Source organism: Saccopteryx bilineata, chromosome 11 (genome assembly GCF_036850765.1).
Source record: "Saccopteryx bilineata isolate mSacBil1 chromosome 11, mSacBil1_pri_phased_curated, whole genome shotgun sequence".
Lineage (NCBI taxonomy): Eukaryota > Metazoa > Chordata > Mammalia > Chiroptera > Emballonuridae > Saccopteryx > Saccopteryx bilineata.
Genome location: NC_089500.1, coordinates 71,051,944 through 71,075,305, shown reverse-complemented (window position 1 = coordinate 71,075,305; position 23,362 = coordinate 71,051,944). Strand labels below are relative to the sequence as shown.

Genomic DNA, 23,362 nt, shown 5'->3' with positions numbered 1-23,362 from the left:
GTCAGACAGACTCCCGCATGTGCCCGACTGGGATCCACCCGGCACGCCCACCAGGGGCGATGCTCTGCCCACCAGGGGGCGATGTTCTGCCCATCCTGGGCATCGCCATGTTGCGACCAGAGCCACTCTAGCGCCTGGGGCAGAGGCCACAGAGCCATGCCCAGCGCCCGGGCCATCTTTGCTCCAATGGAGCCTTGGCTGTGGGAGGGGAAGAGAGAGACAGAGAGGAAAGCGTGGCGGAGGGGTGGAGAAGCAAATGGGCGCTTCTCCTGTGTGCCCTGGCTGGGAATCGAACCCGGGTCCTCCGCACGCTAGGCCGACGCTCTACCGCTGAGCCAACCAGCCAGGGCTACTTATTGATTTTTTAGAGAGAGAGGAGAGAAAGAAAGAATGAAAGGTGGAGGGATGGTGGAAGAGCAGGAAGTATCAACTCATGGTTGCTTCTCGTTTGCGCCGTGACCCGGCAAGCCCAGGGTTTTGAACCAGCGACCTCAGCATTTCAGGTGGACACTCTATCCACTGTCCCACCACTGGTCAGGCAGCCTGTGTTTTTCTAACTCCTGTGGCGTGATGAGTGAAGTGTTTATTGATAACAGACATAGAGAGACCCGCCCGCTGCCACATGGTAACTCAAGACTGGGAGCAGAGACTAAGAAGAGCCAATCCTGATGATCCCAGAACAACGCTTGTGAACACTAGTTGTCATGCTTCTACTGAAACAGCCCTGGCTGCTCCCACCGACTCCACTCTGTGGGGTGGCCCCAACACCCCCCTGGTAAAGCAGCCTCCTGTCTGAAAGGCCCAGCAGCCACCATGTGTTTCCTAACCCCTTCCAGGGCCCTTCCCATTTGAAACAAACTTTGGAAAGAAGTGGACAGAGTTTCAGTCACAGTTCAAAAAAAATTTTTTTTTTTGTTAATACAATGGACACACTACACCACAGAAATGAGATCCAGACCTGTTCTAACTTTGCTCAGACTTCTACCACAACACGAACGTGATCCTGTTGGATGCATTTCTGTCCCTCTGGACCATGTGAAACGCTCCCTTCTGATAACCTTGGCTTGACCCTCTGTCTCCAGGTTGGGCTGCACACCGCACCTACTCACTGGAAATTTGAGTATACACACATCCATTTAATCCTTCTGTTTTTCTTATTTATTTATTTATTTATTTATTTATTTTATTTTACAGAGACAGAGAGAGGGATAGACAGGGACAGACAGACAGGAATGGAGAGATGAGAAGCATCAATCATTAGTTTTTCGTTGCGCACTGCGGCACCATAGTTGTTCATTGATTGCTTTCTCATATGTGCCTTGACCACGAGCCTTCAACAGACCGAGTAACTCCTTGCTTGAGCCAGCAACCTTGGGTCCAGGCTGGTGAGCTTTTGCTCAAACCAGATGAGCCTGCGCTCAAGCTGGCAACCTCAGGGTCTCGAACCTGGGTCCTCGGCATCCCAGTCCAACGCTCTATCCACTGCGCCACTGCCTGGTCAGGCGATCCTTCTGTTTTTCTAGGCTTCAGCTTTTTATTGACTTGACCAGGCAAACCCAGGGTTTTGAACTGGCGACCTTAGTGTTCCAGGTCTCGCTTTATCCACTGTGCCACCACAGGTCAGGCCTACAGCCTTAGAGTTCTTTGCTGGTCCTTGGGACCTCCCTGGACCTGAACGTCTGTTCTGCCTCCAAGCATGTCTATCTGAACCATCTCTACCTGTTTTAAGAACAGGCTCTGCCTTTTTTTCCATGTTGTCACCCAACCGGAAGGGAGAATTTTAAAAAGTGCCTTCAGGGCATTAAGCACTTATTTGAAGCAAACTCTTTTGTTCCAATTCTCATTAAAACAAAGGCAAGAGACACATTGTGTGGGTGCTGGGCTCAATACAAGCTCTCTCTCTATATGAATTTGCTTGAGGCACAGTCCTTACTCTCAGGCAACTTACAGTTTAGTGATGGAGACAGACATTTAAACAAGCATTTAGAGTTCAATGTGGTAAGTAATGATCAAAGAAAAAGTGGAATCCTAGGGGAACAGATTTTAAAATAGGTACATTTAAATTACCCTTGGGCCTGACCTGTGGTGGTGCAGTGGATAAAGCGTCAACCTGGAAATGCTGAGGTCGCCGGTTCGAAACCCTGGGCTTGCCTGGTCAAGGCACATATGGGAGTTGATGCTTCCTGCTCCTCCCCCCCTTCCCCCCCCTCTCTCCCCTCTCTATAATGAATAAATAAAATCTTTAAAAAAATAAAAATAAATTACCCTTGGGTGCTGGAGAAACGTTGGTCAGGATAGAACAAATCTCAGTGGCTTAATACACATTTTGTTTTTTCTAACTCAAGAGTCAGGTCTCGCCTGACCAGGCGGTGGTGCAGTGGATAGAGTGTTGGACTGGAATGCGGAGGACCCAGGTTCGAGACCCTGAGGTTGCCAGCTTGAGCGCGGGCTTATCTGCCTTGAGCAAAAAGAAAGCTCACCAGCTTGGACCCAAGGTCACTGGCTCAAGCAAGGGGTTACTCGACCTGCTGAAGGCCCAGGGTCAAGGCACATGAGAAAGCAAACAATGAACAACTAAGGTGTCGCAATGAAAAACTGATGATTGATGCTTCTCACCTCTCTCCGTTCCTGTCTGTCTGTCCTATCTATCCCTCTCTCTAACTCTCTTTCTGTTCCTGTAAAAAAAAAAAAAAAGAGTCAGGTCTCAAGTAGTCAACAGGGGCTCTGCTGTTTGTGATCTAACAGAGAGCTAGACTGATGGAGGCTTCAGCGGGCACCTGCTCTTCACAGTGGTCAGCACATACACTGGCAACGCACGCCCTGGCTCTGAAAGCTTCTTCCTGGAAAATGTATTTCATTGGCCAAAGCAAGTCACAAGTGGAAAAATGTTCTCGGCTGTAATTTGAAGTTTCTTAGATAATAAACATTTTTTTATTTGAGAGAGAGAGAGAGAGAAAGAAACATCGACTTATTTCACCTATACGCTCATTGGTTGATTCTTGTATGTGCTCTGATTGGGGATTGACCCCACAACCTTGTAAACATCTTTTTAACTTTTTTGGGGGGCCATCAATGTCCCTATTTCTATAAATTGTTTGTTCATAGATATTTGCCCATTTTTAAAAACTGAGTTGTCTTAATGATTTTTAGGAGGGGTCCTTTATATAGTCTTTTTTATAGTCCTTTAAATCAGTCCCTTGTTATCTCATTTGTCATTTAATTTTGCTTATTTGGGCACTATCATAGAGAGTTTTAAAAGTGTGATATTGTTCAAGTCTTTCCTTTTATGGCTTTTTCTTGATGTCTTATTAAAACTTTTCCCACCCTTTGATCACAAACATTCTTACATTTTTACTAATACTTCTCTGGCTTGTATTTAGCATTGGACCTCAAATTCCAGATGAATTCATTGTAGTGAGTGGTGTGAGGTAGGGTTCAGTTATTTTTAATTGCTAAGTTAGCTCACCGGGTTGAAATACTGTCTTCATCACACTAGATTTCCGTATATAAGGGTCTGTTTCTGAACTCCAGTTCTGTGAAGTCCGCAGTACCAAACAGTTTTGCTCAATGTCATCACCAGGTCTTCCCAGGGGTTCCAGTCCCACATGACACACCAGTCCTCTACATCTGTGCAATCTCACTCTGATTTCCAGCGCCCACCCTCAAGTCTTGGGCAGGACCCTCTAGCCGCTGAACACCTTCGGGGGGTGGGGGTATCAATGTCGCAGGGACTGAATCACATCTTAGTAATTCTCCATGCACCCTCGTTCTCTTCCAGCCTCTACTCCCAAGAAAAACCCAGTGGGACACCAGTAGCCCCAAGCGCTATTTATTAAGAGCAGAGAAGAAAGCGCACAGGCCCCTGGGGGCAGGAGGGGACAAAGAAGCTGTGTGAGCAGGCTTCCTGCTCAGCATATTTGTTTGTTGCCCCACTGAGCCATCTTGTTGTTGATGGGCATCTTGAAGAAGCGGTCAGACTGCATGTAGGCAGCAATCTTTTCCAAAGCCTGAAGGGGAAGCACAGAAACGTTATAAAGACTAGCACAAGCCCTGGCCGGTTGGCTTAGTGGTAGAGTGTTGGCCTGGCGTGCAGGAGTCCCGGGTTCGATTCCCAGCCAGGGCACACAGGAGAAGCACCCATCTGCTTCTCCACCCCTCCCCCTCTCCTTCCTCTCTCTCTCTCTCTTCCCCTCCCGCAGCCAAGGCTCCATTGGAGCAAAAAGTTGGCCGGGCGCTGAGGATGGCTTCATGGCCTCTGCCTCAGGCGCTAGAGTGGCTCTGGTTGCAACAGAGTGACGCCCCAGATGGGCAGAGCATCGCCCCCTGGTAGGCGTGCCAGGTGGATCCCGGTTGGGCGCATGTGGGAGTCTATCTGCCTGCCTCCCCGTTTCCAACTTCAGAAAAATACAAACAAAAGAAAAAAAAGACTAGCACAACCCAACAGACCCATTCCAAACCAGCAGCAGTCACATGCTGCCTGTCCACTCCACCCTTTCTTGTAAACAGTGCCTTCGGGGTATAGAATCCAGGTCTTTCTTAACACTTAAAGGTTTGGAGATGTCCAGCAATTGATCCCTTTAGGCAAAAGCTGGTGCTGGGCAAGGGTCTACCACAACAGGGTCCCTCGGGGCCAGAGGAGCCTCTGTTTCTGTAGGAGAAAGATGCAGGAAGTATCCATCACCTCAAAACGGCACATGAAAGCCTTCAGATTCGGAAATTCGTCCAGGCACTTGGGCTCAAACATGCGGTTCTGATCTAAGACATCATAGGTGAGGAAATCCACAAAGGTGAGCTGGAGGGAAAACAAGATGGTGAGCTCTGGGGAGGTCACAAGCCACCTGCAGACACAGAAAGGCATTCTCCCCTTTCCTTTCTTCCTACCTTTTCGCCTGCAAACCATGAGAATTTCCCCAGGAATAAGGAGAACTGTTTCAGCTGTCCAGGTAGTTGGTCCAAGTACTGAGGCTTCAGTTTTTCCTGGGAGAGAGTGACAAGAGCTATCATCATGTTCATAGCTAATCAGGGCACAGGCCAGTGATGGACACTTAGGGGACTTCCTCTCACTGCTACCAGGCAGGGGTGGCAGGATGGAAAGGAGGGGTTTGGAAAGGAAGAGGGACAACACCAGAGTTAATGACAAATCCCCACAGAAGATGAGTTCTGTTCCCTATTCTGACAGATTGGGTGGTGGGAAGGTAGCAGCAGCAGAATGGAGAGTTAACCCGGACTCCACGGTGCCTGCTGCTACGGGAACTCACATGGTCCGAGTTGTAGCAGATTCTAACCAGTTGCAGGCGGAAGTCCATAACTTGGTTCTCTATGATGTCTACTCGAATCTTTTCTTCTTCAGTGTCGCCGCCTGCAGGCCAAACGACAAGAAATCACTTTTGGCATGTCCACTCCCAGGTGAGCAACCAGCCTTGTCTCCCTCACCAATCCTTCCCCACTCACACATGTTGTGCTTGCGAGCAATGTAGCGCAAGATGGCGTTGCTCTGGGTGATCTTGTTCTTACCATCCATGAGGTAGGGCAGCTACAAGGAAAAGCACAGGTCAAATGAAACACCTGACTCTCTCTCCTGGGGAAGGCAAGACTTGCAGGGAAGAGAACAGTGGAGAGAAGATGCTGTGTTAGAAGGAAGAAGAAAATAAGTAGACGGTAGCTATTGGGTCCCCACCTGAACTGACATAGGGGTTCTTAATCTCTGTGCATGTGCGTGTATATGCGTGCCATGTACCCTTTTGCAGAATAAGGTTTTTAAGTACATAAAACAAATTATATATATATATCTATTTATACAATTTATAAAAACATTAGGAAAATTGTAACAGAAAACTATGTGCCTATTAGTGAATTAAGCAACAAGCAGGTGTAATAACTATCACAATTTCAAGGTATGATGAATATAAATATTTATTTACAACATCTACAACATATCCAATATAATATAAAAAACACCTGGTTTCTAATAGTGACAAAGTGACAGACATAGCTGACAACCAGTGTCACTTACTGCCTGTATTCACAATAGAATTGTTAACTTGCATTTAGTGGTTAGTGGAAATGAGAATGCAATTTTTTTTTCTCTATCTGAATTCAAGAACCCTTGAATTCTATTTATTTTATCTAGGTTAAGAGCCCCTATTCCAGATCCCTCTAGATAGAGAGGGAAGAAGCTAAGATATACTTGACAGCCTTCCCTTCTGGCCCCTAAAGTCACCTACGTTAGGAAAGTCCAGGTCTAGCTTGAATTTCACATCCAGCCATTGGCTTCTATCATAGTCAGGAGCTGTAAGAGAGAGAAGGAAGTGGGACCCAACCTCCTTAATTAACATCCCACCTGAGGACAGTGGAAAAGATCTAAAGAAATAACCTCGTCCAGACAGGACAGCTCCCATTCCCAGGCCCGGAAAGGTTAACCGTTTAATCTCGGGGGGCCTATTTGGTTAAGTGTTAAGATGGGATTGGGCTGTGGCAGAGAGAGAATCCCAACTCCAGATAAAGGATAAGTCTCTCTCAACACAGGACAAAGCAGAGGGCTTCGAGGTGACTGGGGCTCTAATGCTACTTGACATCAGCGTGATGCCACCTTCAGGGAACAAGAAGACAGGGCCTGCTGTTTGGCCGGCCTGGCGCCCAGGGCAGTCTTACCTTCCCCGCACGTGTACCGTTTCTCCTCATAGTTTGTACCCGTGAACTCCAGGAGCATGCGGATGGCGTGTGCCAGCTGGGGAAGAGAGCCCGGTCAGCGCCTGCGCAGCTCCCACCGCCCCGAACCTCCACCCTCCAACGTCCTCCACCCGGGCTGCCGAGACCCTGCATCCTGCCGACGTGGTCGTTAAACCACCCCCAGCCCGGCCCAGCCCGGCCCGGCCCGGCGGCTGTCAGCCCTCAGCCCCTCCTCCGCGGGGCCCCGGGGTCCCAGGGGCGGAGGCTGGCCACTCGCGAGGGAGGCTGGGCCCCGGGACAGCCCCTTCTTTGGGGGGGACCGCGGGCCCTGAGCCCCAGCTGCCTCTGCGTCCGTCCCCCTGACCAAGCGGCTCGGCCGTTGAGAGGACACTCACCCCGCGAATATCCCAGTAACCCAGAACCATAGCCGACTTAGTCTTAGACGAGGCCATGATGCCCTTTTCCGTGCCTCTGGGGACCTGCAAGGCGAGGGCCAACGGCGGCGGGACTTTATAGCCGCGAGAGTGGGCGGGGCCAACGGAGCCCTGACTCCGCCCCGCCGTCCTGGTGCCGCTCCTAACGGGTGTCCACTGGGTCACGCGCAGGCTCGACTTCTGCAGCCCCTGGGGATGGGGCCCCGTGACCCCGAGGTGAGACAGGGAGGGGGGCGTGGCACGTGCTGGGGGACCTGGGCTTGAGACTCTGCCGGTCAGGGTGAGGAGATTGCCCACAGCCCAAGCAGTGAGAGCCCTGGATACCGCGGGAGAGAGTGAGATTCATGTTCTAAATATTTATCTAGTGTGTGGGGGTCGGGGGAAGGTGAGCAAGACCGTGGCTCTGACCACCAGGGGCTGGACAGGAGTCCAGAGCTACTTGCAAGGTTCCTGGCCCCTAGGGTCTGCGCAGCATGGCCACCACTTAGGACCGGAAGCCTCTTCCCCGCCTTGCCCACGTCTGGGAAATCACATTTCTCTGTTAGTCTGGCTGAAGCAACCTTGGGACTTTTTAGAAGGACATTTCACTGAAAAGAAGAAAGGAAGAAAGTGCAATCAATGCGCAGGGGCAGAAAAATTAATAATGCCGGAATCTCTCCTCCCAAGATAACAAAGGCCACTCACAAATTAGCTTGAGGTATAAGATTCATTGAATACTGATGATGTGCCAGGCAGCCATCTAGGACAGTGGTTTTCAACCTCTTTATACGCGAAGACTTGTGACCATAGAATTATTTTGGGGACTGCTAAGGCAGAAATCACCCTGAGTATAAGCAAATTTGACTAAGATCATTGGGTCTGTAGTCTTCATATAACAACATCAAGGTGGTTAACTCACAGACTGGCACGAAATTTTTGGCAGAGCAGCGTTTGAAAAACACTGATCTAGGTATTTCTTATATGTTAGCCAATTTATTCTAATTCAGACTTCACAACTTTGTGAAGTAGGTTTTATAGAAGGAGATAAGGGAGACCTGGAGAAACTAGGTGAGTTGCCTTTCTAAATTCTCACATTCTCATGGGTGGTGGCCTGGGATTCAAATGTAGGTCCGCCTAGTTGCCAAACTTGTGTCAGTTCCACTGAACTTGGACTTCCAGACAGACCCTCAACTTATTTCAGTTTTTGCTGAGAAATCTGGGGAGCTCTGGGATAAAATACTTTTTTTCCCCTGGGCCTAGAGGGTTTGTTTGCTTCTAGGACTCCTTCCACTCCATGAAACCCAGAGGACAGTGAGTAAGTATCTCCCCTCCCCATCCCAAGAAATGAACATTTCTGACTAACTTTTTACCCTTGACAGACCCCAAGAGTCTTACCTGTTTTCTCTTTTCGTGAGAGAAAAGAAGTGATTTTTCTGAGGCCAGGAACTTGAGGAAATGACATAGGCAGTCCATAAATGAGGGTAATCTGGGGCCTCGGCAATGTTACGGTCTTGACAAATTCAGCTAAGAAATCCTTATGGAAACATCTTAAGAACCCCCAAGGGGCCCTTGATCCACAGGTACATCAAGCCTTCTATGTAGACTGAATCACTGAAAGTACGATCTGTTATGTGTGGAGTCCATTCCATGGCATTTATGAGATTAAAGACTGCTAAGTATACCCAATCGTAGAAGCCACAGACAATCCTGAAACTTCACTTAACCTCTAAGACAGTGGTTCTCAACCTTTCTAATGCCGTGACCCCGTAATACAGTTCCTCATGTTACGGTGACCCCAAACCAAAAAATAATTTTGGTGGCTACTTCATAACTGTAATTTTGCTATAGTTATGATTCGGAATGTAAATACCTGATATGCATTATGTATTTTCCGATGGCTTTAGGCGACCCCTGTGTTTTGGTTGCAACCCACAGGTTGAGAACCACTGCTCTAAGAAAATAGGGACCCAGAGAGTGGAATGTCTTGCCAGGCAGTTGGTGGGCTTTGGACTTCCAGTCTAATATTCCCTATGCTCTGCCACCAAAGACAACCTGAGGAGGAAGCCCAAGGCTGGCTCACCCAGCAGGAGGGGACAAAAGTTGTATGAAAGGAGGAAGTTGCCAAGTAGAGCCCAGAGCACTTGACATGCTTCTTAGTGCTTCTCAGGACCATCAGCCAGTGCGGCTGATCAAAACCTACTGCCGTCAGCAGCCCTGGTGCTCTCTGCACCTTTGAAGTGTTGTGCCCTTGGCTCTCTGCTGGGCACCTTGGAACATACTGGGAGAAGTGCACACAGAAGGACAAAGATGGTGAGCAGAGCCCTTATTTGGGAGTTTGTTTAGAAAGAAGGTAAACGGAGCTCGGGCCATAATTTTCCAATTCTGACTCCTCTCCCGGCTGCAGTCATGCTCAGTCTGGTCCAGGGACGGAGGGGAGGCTGCTGCTGTGCCGTGCCCGGTGTCCCAGCTCCCTCTGCCTCCCTGCCTTTGGCCCCCTCAGGCCCAGGAGAAGCTTCAAGGGAGGCACATGCCAAGACTGAAGATGCTTTTATTGGGGAGGAGAGGGATTGAACAGAATCCTGACAAATCTAGGCATACACGCCCCAGGCTTAGGACAGAGACAATAAATATTATAGATGGTAACCGGAGAGGGCTCCCAACACAGCAAGAGAGGGCACCACCCGCCCAGCCTCTGGGCTCGCCCGTCCTCTGTCCTCTTTGTGTCGGGGGTCGCTGCAAACTGGGCGCCTGGAAGAGGAATTCTCGGGGCTTTAAAGAGTATCACATCCCCCATCTTGCTGTGAGAAGGCCTTGGTGTTGGAGATGTCTCAGTTAGTGCCTAAGGGCTTATCTGAGGAAGAAAAGGATTGAGATGAGGCTGGGGGCAGGGAAGGGACCCCCCCAGAGCTCATGCTGACACTCAGCTTGGAGCCTCCAGGCATGCCTGAGCACATGAAGTCAGGTCCCCAGGGCAACAGCCTCTGCCCAGGACCCTCCACACTCAGTTCCTCCCCAGTGCTGGGCCTGCCAGCTCGCCCCCTCGGCACTGGCACTGTCACCGTCACCCAGGGGGAACCCCACAGCTCCACTGGAGCCAGCACCCCAGGGGACCCTCACCCCCAGTGTCCTTCTGATGGCCTCCAGCCGTGCCAGGACCCGTGGGGCATCCTGTGGACACAGCATCTGTAGCTCCCTGGGGCTCATGTGAAGCAGCTGGGACCCTGTCAGGGCCCCGAGGGTCTTCACCGTGCTGGGAACGGAAGCAGAGATGCTGTCAGCCGCAGGCAGAAGGACCTGGGCCCGAGTCTTCGGGTGGAGAAGGAGCTGTTTGGGCTTGGGGGCTGGGGTGACAGGAGAATTCGTGGACTAGGGTATTTGAAGGAGGAAGATGTGCATTTTGGTGTAAACCAATTTCAGAGCCCCCGGCTTGGAAGGGAGCCGTGCCCTGGGGAGACTCGGGTGGCGGAGGTGTGGGGGCAGTTGAGATTCCTCCTGAGGGCCCCGGTCCTGCTGCCTTCCCCATGGCAAGGGCTCCCCACTTAGTGCTCTCACGGAGGCACGAACACAGCCCGTCTTCCACTGTGGCGGTGCTGTGACAGGGAGGGCCCGTGGGACCGTCGTGTACCGCGCCGGCCAGGTGGTTTGTTCTGGGGCTCTGGGTTTCCTTGGTTGTCGTCTGAACCCTTTACAAAGGTTCCCCCCCCAAACCCGTGGGGCTAGGCGCTCACACAGTGGAGAAGTTCTCTGCCTGCAGCCAGGCTCTGACCTCCTCCGGCCTTGAGCTGAGTCGAAGCACTGGAGCCTAGAATTGGGGGATACTGGGGGTCAGAGGTCATCGCCTTTCAGACTCCCCCCCCCGCAACATCTGGGGCCCTCCTCTGGGCTGCATCTAATTACTTATGTCACTCAGTGGGTTGCTTGTCTGGCAAGGGCCAGGTTCATCTCTGCTCTAGCTTCAGGATAAACTTGGCACCCGGTACGCATGTGATAATAGATTCAATCGAACCTGGACTACCTCCTCTTGTCCCTGAATCCTCCCCAGCCCCACCCCTGGCTCAGGACCCAGACTTCTGGGCAGTCTAGGCTAGCTAGTACCCAAGGAGGCGTCTGGCTGTGGCTCCCAGGGGCCCCCGAGTCTAGGGGTTCCAGGATGTTGCTGGGAATGTAGCCGCTCTGTCCCGACTCGTTCTTCACCAGCCACCACCGCTTGCTGTGGTCCAGAACCTGCCAGAGTCACCCGGTTACATGAGCCTCTGTCCCTCCCTCTCGAGGCCCCCCTCCCACAGCCTCTCACCTGCGCCGCCCACCCCAGGCTGCCTGGGGCTCCCACCGACCACTCCCCCGTTTTCTAGGCCCGAGCCCCAGCCTCACCTCCAGCACTTCTCCCTGGACGACTGTCAGCTCCTTTGGGTTCCGACCCTCAAACTCATACAAGACTTGCATTCTTAGGGCTGGATTGACAGGTCTGGTGTTGAAGGGCACGTGGTTGGGGTCCCCAGACTGCAGGCCATGGCCGTGTGTCTCCTCCTGAGCGGAGTGTGAGGCGCTTGCTGACCTAACTCGCTCCCCCCTCCCCCAGAGACAAGAGTCAGGACGGCTGGGGAAGGGGTCGCAGAGACCAAGCCCCTGTCCCAGCCCCAGAGCCCAAGTGTCCCCTGCCTGGAATCTGGAGGTGACTTTTAGGTTTCCACAGGGTTTAATGGCTGGTCAGAGAGTTAGGTGGGGTTTTGTGCAGGCGGCCAGGGTCTGAAATTGGCTGATTTCTGAAGGCTTTTTCAGCTGTGGACTTTTCTGTCTGAGCTCTGGGAAATCGGAGGCGTGTGTGGGTAGTAATGTGAGAGGCGGGATTGGAGCCTGGGAAGGTAAAAACCTGCTTTTTTACCCAAGGCGGGGGAGGGATGTGCTTGCACACACGAGTCTGGCTTAAGAGAGCCCAGAGGGTCTGAGATGTAGCCCCCCAGATCCACAGGGTCGGCCGTCCCTCCTTCCCCACAAGCACATGGTCCTGACTAAGCCCCAGGCTTACTGGGCAGAGGGAGAGTCCTGTTGTCCTGAGGGTTCCTGTGGGGGCAGAGCAGAGTGAGTGAGGGCAGGGGTCAGCGGCAGGGGTCAGCCGGCAGGGGAGGACGGTGCTGGTTCCGACCACAGGCCCCCTCCTACACAGCTGCCTCAACCCCTCCCTGCCTGCCCACCACCCAGATGTGGGTACTCAGTTGCCACGTGACCATAGTTTGGACGGAGAAGGCAGAAACTAGCCGGAGACCAGGGCTTTGAGTAGGGCTCGGTGCTAAACTCCCGTTACCTGGAAGGAAGGTTCTGGAAACTGCCAACCATCATAGAAGGTGGGTCGGTAGGGTGGAGGCTCACTGTCTGTCCAGTTGTCCCTGGGGAGAGAACCAAACTTAGTCCAGTCTGTGCTGCCAGGCTGTGGGATGTGAGGTGGAGGAGTAGACGGAGCCTAGCCTCAGGGTCTTCCAGGTAAAGGAGGACGCAGCCCGCGTGCGCAGATGAAAGGCCCCAGGACACCCACAAAGGAGCAAAGAGTTAGGCATGAGCAGATCCCACAGTGCAGGTAACTGTGGCCGGCTTCACCTCTGCCTGTGAAGTTCAGATACACCAACTCCATAAAAACATGCTGGGTCTTTGATGACATGACTGGGCGTTCAACTTAAAGTGGCAGGGGCAGAGGTGAATATTTCCTCTACGGCACTGTCACTGAACTTGGGCCACCCTGGGTCATTGCTTCTCTCACTGTACTGCACACGACTCTCGCATGCCCGTGTTTCTGACAATAATGAACTCCTTGCGAGCTGTTATCCCGAGTACAGAGGAGGGAACAGGCAGCAGCTAATAAATATTTATTCAATGGGAACAAATAAATTGTTCCTTCTTTTGAATATATTTTTTAAAGATTTATTGATTTTACAGAGAAAGGAGGGTGGGGGGGGGGGAAGAGAAGTAGTTGGTTCATTGGTTGCTTGTCATATGTGCCTTGACCGGGCAAGGCCAGGGTTTTGAACCAGCAACCTCAGCAGTCCAGGTCAGTGCTGTATTCACTGCGCCCCACAGGTCAGGCTCTTCTGAATCTTTTTAAATGGTTCCTTCTCTTTGCAGTAAAATCATGCTCAGGTCTGCCGTTGGCTGTGTCACCAAGTTTTTTGAGAGTGTCTCTATTTGCCCTGCCTATGTTTTTTTCCCCTAGCTCTTTTATTGCTTCTTGAATCTGATTTTTACCTCTGCCATTCCTCTATGGAAACCAGTTCCTCTCAAGTCCTGGCAATCTCCTGATTGCCAAACCCAATGACCTTGTGTGGTCCCTATCCTTCTGAACCACGGCATTGAGCATTATGTATAGCTTTGGGTTGATTTGCCTAAAATCAATCACCTATATACAATTTGCCTGAAATTCAACTCTTTGAGGGTTTTTACATCTCTTTAGTCTATTTTCTGTATTTTTGTCTTTCATTCATTCATTCAGTAATTTTTTTTTTTTTTTTGCTTTTGTAAGAAATTAGTCCTTGGCTGGATAGCTCAGTTGGTTAGACAGGAACAGATAGATGTCTCTGTCTCTCTGTTTCTCTCCTTCCTCTCTCTTGACAATCAATAAATAAAAATTATATAACAAAAAATAATTTAGGAAACATTTCAGGGCACATATGACCTAATTTTGTATCTAAAGTGATAAACAGAGTCAGAAAGTATTATAGAAGGCTATCTCCAGGGGCTGGGGAGAAGGAGGACTCAGGTTTGTTAATTGTGCACTGAGTACAGAGTTGCTGTTAGGGAGGATGAAAGTTCTGGAAATGGATAGTGGTGATGGTTGCCCAACACTGTTAAGTACTTAATGCCATTGGATTAAATATACTCTGAAAAATGTTAAAATGGTAAATTTTATCTTATATATATTCTATCACAAAGAGAGAGATTACACTGAATTATAATTTGTCTTTGGGTGGGTTGGACAACAAACCCTTAAATGGGGCTGAATTGAAAAGAACTCACTGGGCCAGACGCTAGAACGAGCGGCTTATTTCCTGGTTGGCGTTTCTTTCTGAAACTCTCTTCCTTTGGTTTTCATGTCTCTGCTTTTAACTTTCAGAAATTTTTCTTTGCCTCCTTAACACTTTTTCCTTTTCCACCTTCTCTTCTCTCATGGGACTTTGCTCGTTAAGGGGAGTTTCCAGGCTGCCCAGTGGAGGGCTTACCCGTAGGGGCTCCAACCATCATCTCTGTTCTGACTGTTCTCAATCCCGCATAGCCACCTGGACCTCTCACCTGCGATCCGGCCACCCTGTCTCCGCGGAATGTTCTGCTGACCCCTCTGCTCAGAACATCCAGGCTGGCTTTACCCCCCACTCCCCATGGCTCTCATTGGTTTGGCCTTGTTGTCCAGTTGCCCATCTCACACCTCCACGGACACGCAGTCCCACCTTGATCTTAGCAACTTGGCCAGCTGGTTGCCGGGTCTTACTGAGGTTACATTTGCAGCATCTCTTAGGTCAGTAATTCTTAAATTCCGGGTCGGATTGAGACAAAGTTTTCACTTTGTCCTTGACGAAAATGAGAACATATTTTAGTAGAAGGTTGCCAACTCTACTTTCTTGGGGAGAATTGTCCTTTTCTTCTGAGATAATGCCCTTCCTTCAGTGGCCGGTGATGGCAAGTGGTTGTTTTAAAAATAAATTGTTTGCCTGACCAGGCGGTGGCGCAGTGGATAGAGCGTCGGACTGGGATGCGGAAGTACCCAGGTTCGAGACTCCGAGGTCGCGCGCGGGCTCATCTGGCTTGAGCAAAGAGCTCGCCAGCTTGGACCCAAGGTCGCTGGCTCCAGCAAGGGGTTACTCTGTCTGCTGAAGGCCCACGGTCAAGGCACATGTGAGAAAGCAATCAATGAACAACTAAGAAGTCGCAATGCGCAACGAGAAACTGATGATTGATGCTTCTCATCTCTCTCTGTTCCTGTCTGTCTGTCCCTGTCTATCTCTGCCTCTGTAAAAAAAAAAAAAAAAAAAAAAAAAAAAAGAAAAAAAAAATAAATAAATTGTTTGCGGCCCTGGCTTGTTGGCTCAGTGGTAGAGCGTCAGCCTGGCGTGCAGGAGTCCCGGGTTCAATTCCCGGCCAGGGCACACAGGAGAAGCGCCCATCTGCTTCTCCACCCCTTCCCCTCTCCTTCCTCTCTGTCTCTCTCTTCCCCTCCCGCAGCCGAGGCTCCACTGGAGCAAAGATGGCCCGGGCACTGGGGATGGCTCTGTGGCCTCTGCCTCAGGCACTAGAATGGCTCTGGATGCAACAGAGCGACACCACAGAGGGGCAGAACATTGCCCCCTGGTGGGCATGCCGGGTGGATCCCAGTCGGGCGCATGCGGGAGTCTGTCTGACTGCCTCCCCATTTCCAGCTTCGGAAAAATGAAAAAAACAAAACAAAAATAAATTAAAAATAAATTGTTTGCACTTAGTCTAATAAAGAGTTGGGAACTCTGTGTAGAGCTGCCCATTTGTTTTGAGAAGTTTCTGCTTTGTGACAGTGCAGAGCTGGCCACGTCCAATGTCGGGCCCTGTGCCCCCGTGTGCCCGGCCCCCAATTCGGTTCAGGCCTGTCTTCACTCACCGGCTAATGGTCCAGGCCATGCCCAGCCTCTTCCAGAGGTTACTGGCAGCTGGGCTTAGATAGGTCTGCAGCAGGTCGATGGCTTCGGGGGTGAGGAGGGGTGAGATCACCTGGGCTGGGAGGCCCCGCTCGGGGCACTGGGTCACGACCTGGAGGAAGAATGGAAGGTATCAGGGAGCCTGGGTTCCTGCAGGCTCAGCTGGAGCGGGGAAGGACCCAGAGTCCCTGTGACCACTTCTGCAAGGCCACGGTGCCTCCAGCCTGCTGCTCTGTGCCCGGCTCCTCCGAGCCCTGGTCTCCTTCTCTCTGACTCCAGCCCCTCCAGTCTGCTGAGGGCTGCTGTACCCAGCGGGGACGGGGTCTTGGGGTGGAGGAGGGTGTGTTAGGGTGAGGGGCAGACCCCACAGCTGCCCTCTGCGCTGTGCCCGCCACCCTGGCCTCTGCTCCACCTGCACCCCAGCCTGTACTTCCCCCTCCACCACCCTGGCCTCTGCTCCATCTGCACCCAGCCTGTACTTCCCCCTCCACCACCCTGGCCTCTGCTCCATCTGCACCCCAGCCTGTACTTCCCCCTCCACCACCCTGGCCTCTGCTCCATCTGCACCCCAGCCTGTACTTCCCCCTCCACCATCCTGGCCTCCCACAACTCACGTAGTCCAGAGTTTGGAACAGGATGTGCAGCAACTCAGGGGCACTCGTACCCTTCAGAAGGATGGCCATCCTCCCCTGGGGACACAGGGGTATGCTGTCACCACGCTCATCCCACCCCACCCTCACTAGGACCCCAAGGCCCTGATTGTTCTGGGCCTTGGGTGGGAGTGGTGCTCTCCAGAGAGAGGCGAGGTTCTGGCGGGGGGCACGGGGGTAGGGGGTGGCTGGAGAAGACTGGGATGCCTGTGAGACCAGAGAGGAGGGCGTGGCGGTACAAGGAAGGGCTTGCGAACTCTGGGGAGTCACATACTAGGAGGTTGAAGCTGTACTTGAACTTCTGGAAGCAGTCGATGTACTGCACCTTTGTCATCGCTATGGGGGAAGGGAGAAGGCGGGGGTCACAGGTTATCCCAACACCACCCCCACTTCTCTTCCCTGGCCCTTCGCACTCACCCCACTGGTCCTTATCCTTTTTCTTCCCCAGTCTCTTCTTCTTCAGACTGCTGTTTGCCTGGGCCTTCTTCAGCTGTCCCACAAACAGCTCGATGTCCCTCAGGGTGTGGTTCAGCACCTCCTGGACCACAAACAGCTTTTGGCCTTGAGCAAACAATTTGGTCCATCCTGGCACTCTCAAGCCTGCCCCTGCCCCTGCCTGAGCCTCCCTGTCCCTGCCTGAGCCTCCCTGTCCCTGCCTGAGCCTCCCTGCCCCTGCCTGAGCCTCCCTGCCCCTGCCTGAGCCTCCCTGTCCCTGCCTGAACCTCCCTGTCCTTCCTCAGCCCAAAGCCACCGGCCTTGGCCGTACAGGGGCCTGGTTTCCTAAGGGGAGGGCCTGGAAAGCCACAGCAAGCCGGCGACCTGCAGTTACCTCGTCTCTCTCTGGGTTGAGGGGGGATGGGGGCCGCCGTGCAGGAGGCGGAGGGAAGGTGCTTGGCTCTCTGGAGTGTCGCAGCAGGGGCTTTGGGGATGGTGGTATGCCTGCAATGTAAGGGGACCATGACCTTTGATGGAACCCTTCTCCTCCCACGGCCCCGACACCCCACACTCACTGTGCTCTGAGGCCATCCGGTAGGGCTGCTCTGGAGGGTACCCCTGCTCCAGCGCGGGTCCCTGCTCCTTAGGGAACGGCTTTTCCAGAGAGGTCCCCCTCCATCCTTCCTGGCCTGGGTGCAGGGCTCCAAGTCTGGATCTGCTGAGCACGTGGTGGGGACACAGGTCTGACAGCGCACCTGGGGCTGAGCCTTGCCCACCCTTCTCTCCAGGTCTCCATCTGGAACCTTCCCTGACTCTACCCTGCCTCATCTGCCTGCCTCTGAGCCCTCTCAGGCCCCATGTCGGGTCCCAGGGACGGTCTCCAGGGCTCCCGGGCCAGGCCCCGGCCCCTCCCTCTCACCGTCTATGTCTCGGTTGCAGCCTGGCCCCTCCCCAGCTCCAGCCCAGGTTCCTCTGGCTGCAGGCTCCTGGGCTCCCCCAGATCTGGGCCCGGGTCTGGCCCACCCAGGCCTGAGCTCTAACATCCTGCAGGCGGACCGGGGCAAGGTTGCCCACCTGTGCTCCAGCTCCTCCTCCAGGGCCTTCTGCAGGCTGCTCCGCAGTCCCTCTGCCTGGAGGGAGCAGCAATCAGGCGGGCCATGTGTGTGCGTTTGGGACACAGGGATGGTCATCGGGCCCCACGCCCACTCTCCTCCACCCCAGCCCTCCCACTCACTCCCACTTCCGGGCACTGGAAGAGCAGGGTGCTGCTGCGCGTCGAGGCGGGCTCCTGCACCGTGACGCACAGGACGGAGTTGTAGGAGCAGGCGTTGAGCACCACGGTCATGGCCTGGATGCTGTCCAGGCGGTAAGAGTCCAGCTCCTCCTAGGTCAGGCAGAGAGGGTGGCTGTGAGGTCACTGAGAGCCAGGGTGGCTCTTGGAAGTTCCTGACTTGGGTCACCCCAGCCCTGTCAACTCCCCTGACCCGGGTGCCTTTGCCTGGTCCCTTCCTAGTCCAGACGTGTACTGCATGTGGGGAGGGGCAGCTGCTGTTGGAAGCATGGAGGGGCGGAGTTCGTGCCCGGTATCTGCTTTCCGCAGCCTGGGCTGTCTGGGACCCGTTGCCGGGTATGGCGAGAGGGCTGACCTTGGTCTCGATGTCCAGTAGCTGGAGCCGGCCATCTCTGACCTGCAGGAACAAGTTTTGGCTCCACACCCGGCCCTGAGCGTCCATTTCCTGCAGCTTCCGCACGGCGTCCTTGGGCTCCCGGACCGTCTGAGTGCCCAGCTTACATGTCATCAGGTGCTGAGGGCAGAGGAGGAGGCCCGGGACTGGGAGCAGGTTTGGAGAGGGCCCCACGGGGGGCTGGGGTGGAGGGTGGGCAGGGTGGGGAAAGGCAGCGGGGAAGGCCTCGGGCCATCTCATAAAGCAGCCTTCAAGGGCCGGTGTCAGGGCCAGAAGCTGGCTGGGACGGACCCCGTGAGTAGGCTGAGGACTCTGGAGAAAGGACGAGGCCTTTCTCAGCCAAGGCCAGCAGAGGGGGATGGATGGTGGTCAGTGTGGGCTCCTCTGGGTGGGGTACAGGACCCTCAGATTCCATCCCTGGCTTCTCTTGCTCCTCTGGGGATCCACCATGCAGTGTGGTCCTGCTCACTGGCCTGGCATTCCTGTCTCCGTGCCTTTGCTCATGCTGGTCCCCGTAGCCCCTCCCACTCCTGCTCATCCCCTGTCCCCCACCCCCATCCCCTGATTCTTTTTTTTGTTTGTTTTTGTATTTTTCTGAAGCTGGAAACGGGGAGAGACAGTCAGACAGACTCCCGCATGCGCCCAACCGGGATCCACCCGGCACGCCCACCAGGGGGCGATGCTCTGCCCACCAGGGGGCGATGCTCTGCCCCTCCAGGGCATTGCTCTGCCGAGACCAGAGCCACTCTAGCGCCTGGGGCAGAGGCCAAGGAGCCATCCCCAGCGCCCGGGCCATCTTTGCTCCAATGGAGCCTTGGCTGCGGGAGGGGAAGAGAGAGACAGAGAGGAAGGAGGGGGAGGGGGTGGAGAAGCAAATAGGCGCTTCTCCTATGTGCCCTGGCCGGGAATCGAACCCGGGTCCCCCGCACGCCAGGCCGACGCTCTACCGCTGAGCCAACCGGCCAGGGCCCCCATCCCCTGATTCTTGATGAGAGGGTAGTGAGCTCAGTCTCCTCTCAGGCCCCCCACTCAGCTGGTCTGAGCACCTGACAGGTGTTCGCTGTTGTTCTCCCTCCTTGTGGAGACCCCTCCCTCCTCCCATCCTGACGCAGCCTTCACATGTCACAGCCTTGCCCCAGGCCCTTGTTGGGGAGGCCATCTGCTCCCTGCCCCTGCCCCTCCCCCACTCAGGTCCCAGCTCCTGCTGGAGGAGCTGCCAGCATGTTTGGGGCCCCTGACAACATGAACAAATGCCCTGGCATCCTGGACACGCCTCCCCTTGCCTTCGCCTCCTGGGCCTCAGTGAAGCCCTTTCCCAACCTTCACCCCTGCCATGAACCCCAGGACCTGTGGTCCCAACCCAGCCGGCTGGGGGAGCCCTACGCCTCTTGCCCTGTGGAACCTCCAGCCCATCGCCCTGTGTCCCTCTGTCCTTCTCCGGGGCAGCCAGAGTCTACTGTGCCCAGGGTGGTTTATGCCCAGATGCTCCGCCTGACAGGTGTTTGCTCCCACCACGCCATTCTGGTCTGTGCTGTGTTGGTTGTGCCCACAGCCCTTCAGGCAACTAATGTCGCAGTGCCAGTGTCCTCCTCCCAGACAGGCCAGAGCCTCCAAGCAGCTCATACCTGCCTGCCCTGAGTCCAAGCCCAGACACCTCCCTTGCAGGGACCGCTGATCACACATTCCTTCCTCCTGCCAAGCCAGGTCCTGGGCAAAGGGCAGCTCTTTGGGGACCCCGGTGGGTGTGGCAGGGATGGGTTGGGAGTTAGGCCGGGTGAGGGTGGGTGCACGGGCCTCCTATCCCACCCCTCCACTCTCCACTGCTTGTCCCTGCCTCCACCTGGCCGCCCGCCTGCCCCCCACCCGACCGCGACCTCGGGGGCTCAGCTATTGGCTCCAGCAGGGACTTGGCAGAGATGTCTGATCTGGGGCAGGGCGCTGGGCACACAGGAAAACGGGTTGAATCGGGAACCTGTCTGGGCCCGGGTACTCACCTCCACCCTGTGCTGCAGGCCGGTGGGCTCTGAGGCGAGGCTGTGCAGGTACTCTTTCCGGTGCACTGGGGGCAGCGTCAGGACGGGGGGGGGGCAGAGGGACCAGGTGAGACAGGCACATGCAGGATGAACTCAGCATGGGGAGGGAGAGACCGCAGGGCTGGGGTTCAGGCAACTCGGGGGGGGGAGGGCAGGGGGGGGAGCAGAGGAAGAGCTTACTGTAAATGGCTCTGCTGCTGGGCCGGGACATGGTGACACCTCCGAGGTGACTGCCTAGAACCCAAACTGAAGCACAGGGACAGCCGTGAGCTGGGGAGAGGGGCCCCAGGGCAGAGCGAAGCAGGCTGCTGCTGGTTCACCTGGTCCTGACCCGGCCCTCACCTACAGCCAGCCAGGGACCTGACGCCCTGGCCTCAGGAGCCTTTTGGGGGCCGTCTCCAGCGTGCCCTCCGTGGAGAAGCCTTCCATCTTGGCTGGGCCTGGAAGGCCCCAAGCCAGACTCCTGGCCTCCCATTTTGTGGACAATAAAACTCATTTCCGTGGACCCAGGAAAGCTGGGTGGACAGGGACCTGGGACCAGATCCCATCCTGGGCCTGAGTGTGAAAATGCCAGAGGGGTGGGCTGCCCCCACCTTCTGTGGCGAGGCATAGGGTCAGCAGCCTTCCTGCCAGAACCAGCCTCTGTCCTAGCCTGTTTCAATTCTGCAGTTGGGAGGAGGTCTATGTTGGCTCTTAGGCTGGGGAGCCACTCCGGAGGGGTGCGTGCGTGTGTGTGTGTGTGTGTGTGTGTGCGCGCGCGCGTGCATGTGCGCAAGTGTCCACGCACGTTTGTGGGGCCCGTGTCAGTGATCTGTCCTCCCCTGAAAGTCTTACCAAGTCTACCATCTCTTTGTCTTTCCGTACTCTGAACCCTCTGCCCAGAGCCCCTCTCACTCAACCCTAAATTCCAGCTCAAAGATCTCCTCCTCAGTGAAGCCCTCCTTGACCTCTCCACTCCCCCACATCCCAGAGTACCCTTCTAATGCCACCTGGAACCTTGTCTGTTCCTCTCTAATGACAAAAGCCACCCAGTTGGTGCTGTGAGCCTGGTGCCAAGGCCCCGACGAACATCATGTCATTGAATTCATAACCACTACCACTCGTACTTCCTTGTGCCCAGAACTGTTCTACGGACTTTACCTTCATCATCTCATTTAATCCTCAGAACATCCTCACCAGGTGGTACTATTATCCCATTTACTAGATGAGGATGCTGAGGCTCAAAGAGTGTAATAGGCCTGAGGTTACAAGTGAGTATTTAATAGCAGATGGACCCCGCTGTCTGGCTGCCAGCTCCGTGCTTGGGTTGTTCGTATGTGTGCCTGTCACTGCGATGTGAGCTTCTGAGGACAGACCTGTCTTGCCCCGACTCTCCCCAGTGTCGTCCTGGCACAGAGGGGCCTGGAAGTCAGATGTTGATGTGGGTGGAGGTGTGTGTGTGTGTGTGTGTGTGTGTGTGTGTGTGTGTGTTTGTGCGGGGCGGGGTGCGACCTGGTCGAGGGGGTAGGTGGAGGGTATGCGTCATTTGAATGAGGTGTCTATGCATCACGACTGGGTATCCGTTTGGTGGTTTCCATGCATCAGCAGGCTACGCCGGGGCCGTTCAGAAGCCGTGGAGTATCCTGGGCAAAGTGTAAGGAGAGAGCAGCCCACACCCCTGTTTACTGGGACTGTTATGAAAATAGCTGAGGATCTGATAAGATGACTCAGAATGGGGAAACAGAAACAGTTGCTACTGAACAGTTAAGGGACCGTGGAGGAGGCCCTGGGTCTCTGTGTTCCTTGTGTGGGAGGACCCCCTTCCCCTCTGAGGGTAAGGGGTGCTGGAGGCCGGCTCCCCCTCTCCGCAGCCCTTCCCTTCCCCCCGCTGCAGCGTTTCCTGCCTCTGGATACGGAAGAGGAAGAAGAGAAAATAACCCTGCACTGGTCAACCCTGCTCCCCACTCCCCGCCACACCAGAAGAGAAAATAACCCTGCACTGGTCAACCCTGCTCCCCACTCCCCGCCACACCAGGAAGGTCCCGAAGGTCCTGAGGGTCCCGTGGGTCCTGCCGCAGCTTCTGCCGCTCAAGGTCCTGACACCAGGAGAAGGGAGAGGCTGGCTTTGGCCTGTCTTGTCCCTGGCGGGGAAGGAGGCTGCAGTGGCCCCGTTTCCTCCACTTGCCCCCGCGTTTAGAGGCTTGGAGTAGGGAAGGGGTGTCTACATCACGGCCCCTGGGAGAAACTTGTGGGCCCTGGCTCCCTTCCTTCTCTCCAGCCATCCAGCCCCCGACCGAGCCCCACGCCTTCTTGGGGCTCCTCCTGGCTGCATCTGGAAGCAGGCTGGAGACCCTGGCCTGGGAGTCCACAGAGCTGCCCCCACCCCCCTGGGGACCCCTGTAGCTATCTGGGCCCTGACCTTCCTGGGGGCCGGGCCTTACCTGGCTTCCAGTCGGGCCTGGTGGCTGGTCCCCCCCGAGGAGGCTGGTGTTCGGGCTGGTGGTAGGAGGGCAGCGTCTGCTCTGCTAGTGACCACAGGTGCCTTGTGATGAGGCAGGCCCTGGCCAAGCAGGCGGGCCTAATGGTGATGAGGTCAGGAGGCAGCCACACCTGTGCTCTTTGGACTCTGGTAGGTGGGGCCACCACCTGTCCAACTCCAGAGCCTGGACCGTGGTACTGTGAGCACTGACAGGTGTCCCAAGCTCCGCCAGAGACCCTGCGTCCCGCCTCCTCTGCTTGTCTCTGGCACTGGGGAGGGACCAGAAAGAGAAGGCACCCACGGCCCAGGAGAGTCTGGCCTCTGCGGTCAGGGGGCAGGCGGCTGCAGGTGCCCCAGTGTTCAGGGAAGCTGTA

General features: G+C 54.6%; 2 protein-coding genes across 3 annotated transcripts; both read right to left on the bottom strand.

The window, feature by feature from the left end:
- Positions 1-3,813: 3,813 nt before the first annotated feature.
- Positions 3,814-7,184, bottom strand: GSTM3 (glutathione S-transferase mu 3). Its single transcript, XM_066246471.1, has 8 exons — positions 7,065-7,184; positions 6,652-6,727; positions 6,225-6,289; positions 5,452-5,533; positions 5,259-5,359; positions 4,882-4,977; positions 4,682-4,792; positions 3,814-4,007 (listed from the first exon to the last, which is right to left on the bottom strand). Exons 1-8 carry the CDS (start codon positions 7,119-7,121, stop codon positions 3,909-3,911), a joined length of 687 nt encoding a protein of 228 aa, XP_066102568.1. The 5' UTR covers positions 7,122-7,184; the 3' UTR covers positions 3,814-3,908.
- A 2,433-nt stretch (positions 7,185-9,617) lies between these two features.
- Positions 9,618-23,106, bottom strand: EPS8L3 (EPS8 signaling adaptor L3). 2 transcript variants are annotated; one of them, XM_066247303.1, is made up of 19 exons: positions 22,951-23,106; positions 20,711-20,776; positions 20,492-20,556; positions 18,459-18,617; positions 18,047-18,196; positions 17,887-17,942; positions 17,388-17,530; positions 17,207-17,316; positions 16,795-16,915; positions 16,652-16,713; positions 16,342-16,416; positions 15,691-15,839; positions 12,385-12,466; positions 12,109-12,143; positions 11,454-11,652; positions 11,178-11,306; positions 10,811-10,884; positions 10,200-10,332; positions 9,618-9,933 (listed from the first exon to the last, which is right to left on the bottom strand). In XM_066247303.1, the coding sequence occupies exons 2-19, from the start codon at positions 20,739-20,741 to the stop codon at positions 9,922-9,924; spliced, it is 1,785 nt and encodes a 594-aa protein (XP_066103400.1). In that variant the 5' UTR covers positions 20,742-20,776; positions 22,951-23,106; the 3' UTR covers positions 9,618-9,921. The 2 variants fall into 2 exon arrangements, with proteins under 2 accessions (XP_066103400.1, XP_066103401.1); XM_066247304.1 differs by having other exon boundaries at positions 17,388-17,527.
- Between the last annotated feature and the right edge of the window lie 256 nt (positions 23,107-23,362).